We start from the raw sequence: 9,620 nt of genomic DNA, 5'->3' as shown, positions 1-9,620 counted from the left end.
ATCCCAATCAAGAGTACGATAAACGCATCCTGCAGCCCATCAATGCAATTTCATGCCATCACAATTGCTACCTGTCAGCAGCTCATTGACAGACAATTAGCTTGGCCCTCCAATCAATGCCATAAACTGCTGTGTTTGAGGGGCCGTTCAGCCCTCCCCTTTTATCCACCTCCGCCCGGCTCGGATCGGTAAAGACTAACTTCATTGTAGGTGTCTGAACCCTCACTCATCACTGCGGCATCAATGAAAGCTGAGGCTACGCTAACCCAGTTACAAATGGTACAAAGAAACATTTACTGTAAGATTGAGGACATTCAATGTTATTATGAATGCAACTGATGCAGATTTCTCAGTTTATCTGTAGTTTCATAAAAAATAAAAATATATATAACATATATTTAAATTGGTCTTATTTCATATTGACTTTATCATGGTAACTTGAATCTCTTTATTCACTATTTAAAACTGCACTTCTTTCACAGTAGCTGCAGTAGCAGAACACCTCACTGTGTCCGTTACCATAGAAACCCTCTTCCTTGTATTTGCCATACATACACATCACCGTGCGTGCTGCAGCATTATTATTCTCGTTTTCACCATTAAGAACGCGACTCATCAACAGCATTGCCCACCCACCCCCCCCCCCCCCCCCCCCCCACCCTTGGAGAGTCAACACTTCATGTTGCGTTAGATTTGGGTTAGGCAAAGCTAATTTCAGTACTCACAATCAAAAGTTACAATCAAGTAGCTTTACTGCAATTACTTAAACCATACTGTGAATAATGCACCCTTTTGTGAGTGCATGTGACCTCACAGGATCACAACACTCCATTGACTCATCGCAGCGTATGTGTTTATTTATTTTCAACCATACCTTTCTGCGCATTCTGTGGGTCGCGAATCTGCATCTGAGCGCGATGCGATCGTGGACGATTTTTGAGGAGCTAAGGGGGAGGCGCTACGCCTGGCGGGGGAGTGTCTGGCCCTGGAGGCGTGGTCATGGAGGTAGCCCCCGTCGTCGGCCAGGTCGTCCTCTGGCTCCGACTCGGTCAGTGAGATGGACAGGTCGCTGGCGCTGCTCACCGACAACACGCTAGAGCTGGCCATGCTCAGGTTCCCCTCTCCTTCACCTGAAATCCCAATGTCAACACAGGACCGCCATCTTTATTGTATCAGCATGTAAGTGTCAGAGGCTAAGAGTATGTATCAAAAATATACAACGTCATGAAAGGATATTTTATTTTTGTATCTATTTATTTTATGTATCTACATGAATGCAGATCTACATCTAATACATCTAATTTAATACAGATCTAGATCTATTCCTAGAAAGGCAGGAAAAAGATTGTCCAATCACAGTGCAAACCTGGTACTTCCTGCGATTGCTCGCCGATGAATGTCTGGGCCACTGAATGGGTCACGTCTTTCTCCTCCACGACCGGAGATTGATGGACGACAGCATCTGCGGGGGGATTCTTGTACCAAACGGGGCTGAGGTCACTAGCGAAGAAAGCACTTTGTCGAGGTCGCGTGGAGGTTGCCGGCGGCGACGGTGAATGCTCATCCTCACCTCCGGCAGCCCCGCTCGCTGCGCTGCGGCCGGATGCGGGTGCCGTCCTTTCGCGTCTGACACTCAGATCACAGCCGTCGGGGGAACCTCCGCAGCCCTGATAAATGTCATCTGATAAGTTTGCCGGGCCGACGGTGGCAGCCCCTCGGCAGACTCTATGGTTGTTCAAAAGGCCACTCGGTGGGTGTTGGGGGGAGGGTGCATGCGTAATGGGGGAGTGATGCACTGCTGCCGCTGCTGAGGATGCCGAGGCTGAGGCTCGCTGTGAGGGTGTACTTGTGGCGACAGCTTTAGCGCCGCCAGAGCAGCTCTGGAGGTGTCCCACCGACGTCCCTGGTGGGACGCGGTCCAGGTCCTCAGTGACCTGAGCATCAGCGTCTTGCTGGTTGAGTGTGTGCCCGGAATCTACCTGTGAATGAGGATGACACTTTAGTACAATTATCCGGCAGAAGTACTCAACACTGAGAATGTTCTGTGACATTGTGTGATCAATAAACAAAAAGGATGGAGATTCGTTGAGATCCATTGAACACTGCGGACATGAAAAGGCTACACAGGTATGAGGGGCTCTTCTGTGGCTGCTTGCACCTCGGTACTTGGTACCAAACGGTCGGTTTCTTGACAACACTTGAGACCATTTCTACAAGTCGGCTAAGAACGCAGCAAGTGTTTTAAAATCATTGAATCCACAGCTGTAGATTTCCTACTGAAATATAAACCTATGAGCTTAGTCCAGCAGATATTCCACTCAAGTGTCTCAAACTATCCATTTCACATTTTTTCTTAATACGGGCGATTTTTTCGCCGCCAAGGTCAGACTCCTCCTAACCCTTTCTCTCAAAAGATTGTTTTCGGGATCAATGTTTTAACTTTTAATCTTATTAGCAAGTTTTGATTTGTGTCTGCAATGTCACCATGGGAGAGGAAGAGCGGCGTAAACAGCCCCCTTCCAAACATCATAAAAAAATAAAAAACATGGCTTCTGTTTCTTTTCTGATAAGAGTCTTAAATACCAAACAGTTAGCTGCTTAATAACATTCACTGTAAACCAATGCAGCCTTGCCCAGCAGATCCACAAAGTAGGTAAAAAAAAAAAAAAGAGGAAAAGTTAATTTCTTGGCTGAGTGATTCCATCGCTAGCTGCAGGGCAAAGTAGAAAGTGTTTCACTAAAGTAGCAATTGATTCTTCTATCAATCTGCCGCACGCGTGTGCTCTTCCAAGGAATGTATTAAATATGAAAATCATATCCCGTTATCGTCCGTCTCCAGCTTTCAGCCCGGTAAGCTTCCCTTAATGAATGCTGCAGCCTGAGGGACATGCACACTGCCAGCCACTGGCTTGTATGCATAATGGAGCGACGGCACCATTTTTGCTCATTACAATACCGGCAGGCTGAGAAAGTGGATATGGGTGGGATGGGGATAGGATGGGGGTGGGTGGGACGGACGGCAGTGTGCACACAGTTACAAGTGACTGCTCTAGACAGCATGCTCCAAGTTATTATGAGATGCCTGAGACATTTCATCTGAAAGAGCTTTAACTGCTTTAAGTGAAGGGAGAAAAAGGAAGCAGCTATGGGCTTGAACTACATTGCTCGCACCGATGCGGCACCGGTGAGGATTAGGCACCTGCGCACCGCCAGATACACAGCCTGGATGTATGCGCCCCTTCTTACACATTCTCCTGCATAATGCCATACGGTCTCTTTGTTGTGCTGAACCTTGACAAAACAACAACAACAATGGCGACAAAGACAACAGCGGCAGTTTGGTTAAGATTTGCATTGCCCCTTGTATTAAGTGCAAATTCGATCACCAAAAGCAGGAAGCCGGCTTCTGTGTGATCATCACTCAACAAAAGGCCTATGCAGAACAAAGAACATTTTTCCATTAAATTGTGACTATATTTGAACCGGAACATTTGAATAACAACAAGACTCTTTACACAAAGCCATTATAAGCCAGCTATAAATAAAGGGACGCCCTTAGCTTGACAGACAAATTAATGTTTGTGTGGTTAAATAATACATTTGAGCTGATATTTCTACTCACTGTGGGTTTGTAATTCTTAAAATGTATTTGACTGGAATAGAGGCATATTTATAGTTAAAGCTGTGTAAATATGGTTATAGTTACCCTTTGCTCATTTAACTTTTGTTCATTCTTTTTTCTTTCAGCCATGAAACTGGAAACACGATCCAAGTGTTCAGCCTGTATACAAAAATAAAACCACATAAAACCACTGTCTTTGTGGGCCGGTTCATTAATCTAACCATTTGTGCACATCAGATAGCCGCCAAATAATTTAAACAATTTAGCAACAGTAACGCAGTGATTACGATATTCCCAAAAGGGCCTCACATTATTGAACATGCCAATCGCAAACATCAGGGATTGTGTCTACATGATAATGCTGCGCGTGGTGAACATCATCTGCCAACAGAGGGACGTGTGGCATGGGATCAAGTCAGTGGAAACGGTATTCCCTCATGAATGTCCCCCCCCCCCAAGGAGGCTGTCAACAATCTTAATTAATTATCTGATAGGCCAGACTGACCATGCTAATCCAAATTCCAATCAAAGAGTCTTAATTGCACTGGCGGGATTACCTCAGACAAACCAACTAACCTATCAACTGAGATTTCCTTTTTTATATAAAAAATAGCTAGTACAGTATCAGTCAAACTATTCCTGCTAACCATTTAGCATGCCTCCATCCCAACCCCTAGTAATATGAATCATTAATTCAAATGAATTAAAACAATTACCTTAAAAATGATGACCCTGTTTTTGCTTTTGAGAGTAAGTGTGTGTGTGTGTGTGTGTGTGTGTGTGTGTGTGTGTGTGTGTGTGTGTGTGTGTGTGTGTGTGTGTGTGTGTGTGTGTGTTGTGCTCACATCCACTATTGTTTTTTTGTGTATGTAATTACATTTATTGTAAACAAAGAAACAACTCAACATGAAAAAAATCAAACAAATTTGCAAGATACACATTAACAGATATAAGGAAAAGCTAGACCAGAAATATTAAATAAAATGTATTACTCATAAAAGCATTAAGAGGAAGCAAACCAACTGCTTGAGGGGAGAGGAGTAAACCTCTGGAGCACTTCAGAGTCTCTATATTGGGCAATTATCTCACTGAGTCATAATTAACCAATTTTGTTAATTCGATATTAAGCTGTCAAGCACTGTCATTGAGTTTTAAGTGATAATCTGACTCACTCATTGTTTTTTTCCCTTGCTCATTTGCTTGCAGTGATAAATAGAGACATTTGAGTGGTGCTAATGCTACACTAAGCAAAAGCTAGTTGATATTCCTGTAGTGTAGCAAAACTGAAAATTACAAGATAGCGATGCAATTATTTATAACCACGTGACACATCACTATTACGTACTACAAATGATAATTAGACATTTCAAGCTTTAAACACAAAACTTTTAAAACATGCCTGAGTTTGATTATTGCATGCAATTACATTGTTCTAACTTCACATTGAACCTTTGTAAAAAATTGCACATTCCTGCTGTTCCAATCAATTTTAGAATTTGTTTGCATGCATACGTGTGTTTGCAAGTGTATATGTTTGTGTGTGTGTGTGTGTGTGTGTGGGAGTGTGTGCATTTACATTTGAGAGAATGTGTGTGTACAGTGTGTGTGTGTGTGTGTGTGTGTGTGTGTGTGTGTGTGTGTGTGTGTGTGTGTGTGTGTGTGTGTGGATGTGTGTGCATGAGCGAGTGTGTTGAACCTTTTGTTGCTGTAGAGTGCCACAGTCAGGTGTGTATGGTTATATGGGTGTCTGTGTTTGTGGATGTGTGTGGGCCTGTGTGGGTGTGTGTTTGTGTGTGCAAGCATGGGTGTGTACGTGTGTGCGCACGTGTGCGTGTGTGTGCGTTTGCACGTGACTGAGTGTGTGTCGAACCTTTTGTTGTTGTAGAGTGGCACGGTAAGGTCCATATTCCTTCAAGCTCATTTCTATGCACTTCACATCTCTCAGAAGCTCAAGGTTTCTCGTTTTTGCACGCTTTTCCCTCTCACAGATTTCTTTGAGATAGCTGCGCAGTTTGGCACACTTTATCTGTGAGCTGAGGGCGGTGGAGAACCATTACTTAAAATAAACATTATCTAAGAGCTTTGTCAAAAACAAGGACTAGACTTTTATGTTATGTACAGTATCACTCACATTATATATAAACACATCATGGATGTATACATATATAACCTAACATGTAACATGTAAATATATTTATATCTAATATCAGATGAGAATCTAGTAATACTAGATTCTCATCTGATATTAGATAAAAAATAACTTTCTAGTATGGTGGCCTATTATCGAGTAACTGTTTTGCATATTAATCTTGACAGGACCTTGAGGAGTGCATTTGCAATATAGTTGACTTGGATTACTGAGGTGGCTATAACTGTATTGACTTACATTCTTGTATCAGATAGGGAGTAGGCAAACAGCTCCCTCTCCAACTCCAGCCTCCGCTTTTCCCTACATGGAGAAGTCAGCGGGATAATCATCTAAATTAACTGTTTAAGCAGTTCGTGAAATAGCATTATTATTCCCACTCCTTGAAGTTGTTATGCTCAATGCTTATCGTAAAACAAAACCCTAGTCGAGACGTAATAGCTCTAACTAATGTAACTGTGTCATTAGCAATGCGTTGGCTATTTGAAGGTAAACTGTGTTTTCCGTAGAATACATACGTTATGTAAGCATGTATGCTTGCGTATTCATTTTAGCAGTGCTCTACCTGCAATGTTGTCATAATTTCCAATAGTTAAGATTATATGTTTCAAGAGAGAGCTAACGCTTAGCTGTAGTGCACAGCGCCAGAGTTGCAGCACCTTGTACAAGTTAGCACAGACATATGTGCTAATCGAGCTTGCTAACTAGCCAACACTCTGTTTCAGAAGGCTGGACAATCGAATAATGTGTTATGGACACGTGAATTCAAGCGAATAATAACGTAAAAACGTACCTTTCGTGCATACTTTGCTGAATAGATCCAATCTTTTCATAATACCGATTCTCATTGTGCGTCCTGTTTTCTAAGTTCATGCTTCTTGCTACGTGGAGGCGGCGAAATGTGTTTACACTGGTTACCATGAGAACGACTTCCCAGAAGTCCCTGGTGGTAAACAAACGGACCACGTGGGAGGGTTCTCGAACGTTATCTCCAAAGCACAACTTTTCCAATTTTGCTATTAATTTTGCTATTTAAATTGAACAACTGATAAGCTGAAACTAGACTAGCTTTAGCATACAGTTGTTTTAACGAACCCTCAGCATGAAGACCGAACCTTGTACTTCAATATTTGTTCTGCATATGACATCTGTGTTCGTAAGTATAATAAACAAAATCGATGAAAAGGGCACACAACGCCTTGATATGTTTGACCTAGGATTACCGATTTCAGGCTAAATGCTAACCTACTGTAGTAACTGTACGCTGCTTGCCTTCCAGTTTTGTACGCTTATTTGCTGATATGCCAAAACTTTATTAGGCACATTTTCTGAGTCGATTTCTTGTTTTACGTGGCCGTATCTGATTTTCCAAAGTTCACTACTGACAGCTATTTCAATGTAATTTTGTGTCTTTCTTGCGTCAGTTTGTCGACTTGTCATTGCTCTATCTTCTTGCCAGGGTGCTGTAATTGGCATGTCCTCAGAATGCAAACCCTAATCAAGCAATTTCCTCAATTCAATTCCCATCATAAAGCTCTTTAGCTGTTGAACTGGGGAGTTTTGTTGTCCATTTGTCATGCTAATGTACCCTATTCAGAATCTCTCTGTGAGGCTATTTGTTGTGAAATAAATCCCCCTTTTTGCATCCTACAAGTATAATTGATATTGTCGCAGGGTTCTTTGTTCAGCAGAGGGCTGATAGGCAGTGCATTGAGTTAATGAAGGAAATATGACATTCTGCATGCACTCAAAGAAGATATTTTTTAAGTGTTCAACATCATTGGTCATAATACTAGGCACTCTCACAATTAGATTGGTAATGGCTTTCATTAGGAATGAGTATCGGAACCACAGAGTATAATAGTTGTGGTCCCCTAAATCCCAGCTAGACAATTGCCCCCAAAAATTAGCTTCACTAACCCATGATACTTTCTATTTTTCGAATTATACAGGGAGATGGTGGTTTTAAAATACGTACCCTCTTTTCAGAATACAGCAATATTGTTTTGTTTCATCTTCCCTCTCAATAGACAAATTGTGTGTGTTCAAACACACACACACACACACACACACACACACACACACACACACACACACACACACACACACACACACACACACACACACACACACACACACATATATACACACACACACACACACACACACACACACACACACACACTGCATCCACCCACCCACCCACACACACGCACAGCTCTTGATGCACTTTAACAGAGGTCACGATTTGCATGAGAATTAACAGCTAGTAAATTAAATTGATATTCAGTGCACATCTCCCTTGCATCCCTCAGACCTTTCTTCGCCTGCCCTGCAGATCCTGTTCTCGCCCGCAAGCTAGTCGGAAACATCTGTGCAGTTGATAATTTGTTAAATAGCTTATACAAAAATAGCAATTTACCCTGATAGAAACCCAATTTCCCCATTTTCAGAGGAGAATCAAGCATTGGGCTTAACGGTGACCAACATGATGGGTTTATCAGGGTTTCTTCCTTTTAATAAGTCTCTTTTTTTGTGTTTTTATACCTTTCATACTCTTTTCACCCAAAAGTGAAAAGGTACTTTAAGGTTAATTCAAATTCTTGACATCCATCTAGAAGTGTGAGTCAAAATAAAACCAGGCATAGGGAGGTTGTCTGTTGCCTTTGTTTTTCAAGCCTTTATTTTCCATTCACGTGTACATAAAGGCTTTTCAACCACACAATATTGTATTTAGTAGCAGTATTGTAATATTGTTTGCATAGATTCCAGGCAGTGTATTCATGCAAATCATGCCATGACATTGTGATCCCAGAGTGCATTGGACATCAGAGTGTAAAAGCTTTGAAGTTCTGTGCATTATTTGAATGGTCACTTGTTTCTAATTGATACTGGCAGGGAAAGATTTTGGACCAGGCTTGTTTCTCCATTTCATCAGTGCTCTCTCAAATTATTATCAGAAATATAGAATGTGTGAGCTGACGATGTACATTAGTGTTTATAGACTATAACTGAGGGATACACCATTGTGAATGTGATTTCTGTATTCGATACATTTGTATCCATGTTCCCAAATGTTGGCACTTAATGCACATTTCCGAGTCTAATTTTTTCCAGTCAAGATGATCGCAATTAGTTAAGTGCTGTCAAGTGGATACAAATGTGCAACAAAATCCAATTTATAATTTCATGGAAAAGAAAGCTGACAAAGTAAAATTGGATAGAGGGAAAGCTAGTTTCCAGTGTTTGCCTTTTGGGTTTAAAATAATGGACTGACACGGTATACATGATTGAGTTCCTGATGATGACCAAAAACATTATACTAAAATATAAGGGAGAGCCGTCCTTTGAAATGCATGTCCCTGTAGCTTATTAGGATAAGATTGGATGTTCTAAAGGCGTATGCTCTGCGGAATGCTAAACCATCTGGAACTTTGTTGTGAAAAATCAACCAATGTATTTGCATTCATAGTCTATAGGTTATGTGTCCAGAGGCAAAGGGTTCAGAATGACTGTGCGTCCTGTTATCCAGTGCGTACCAGTATCAGTGGCCATCAGAGACCCGATGCACTGTGAGGTTGTACTTTGTTGCTGTTTGTTCTGCAAAAAACATCAGGGCAGTCTCGAGTGCCGTCTGAGCAGACAAAGGCCCAGTGTGGCGCCCGTGAACAAACGGCGCATAGGGGATGGGAGCACAGGGTCCGTTTGTCTGCCCCCTCAGACCCTGCGATGTCACACTATTCTAAGTGGGACTCATTCACATCCTTATCCTTTGTTCCACATTAGCATTCTAAAATGTGACTCTTCCGCTTTCGACCGGACCCAACTGGTGTCATCCAGATTTCGTACCCA

The 9,620-nt window shown here is 42.0% G+C and overlaps 1 protein-coding gene across 1 annotated transcript; it reads right to left on the bottom strand.

Moving 5' to 3' along the window:
• Positions 1-962: 962 nt before the first annotated feature.
• LOC311370939 (uncharacterized protein) lies at positions 963-6,641 on the bottom strand (the record flags this gene model as incomplete). The annotated part of the gene is made up of 6 exons (XM_084489217.1): positions 963-1,130; positions 1,847-1,979; positions 3,707-3,781; positions 5,493-5,655; positions 6,009-6,071; positions 6,562-6,641. Coding segments are annotated over 6 exons (682 nt in total), but the record flags the coding sequence as incomplete, so codon positions are not given.
• Positions 6,642-9,620: the final 2,979 nt, after the last annotated feature.

The sequence above is a fragment of the Micromesistius poutassou genome, assembly GCF_964030765.1.
Source record: "Micromesistius poutassou genome assembly, contig: SCAFFOLD_5350, whole genome shotgun sequence".
In the NCBI taxonomy this organism is placed as follows: Eukaryota; Metazoa; Chordata; class Actinopteri; order Gadiformes; family Gadidae; genus Micromesistius; species Micromesistius poutassou.
Note: the sequence above shows the minus strand (reverse complement) of the source record. Positions and strands in the feature narration are given on the sequence as shown.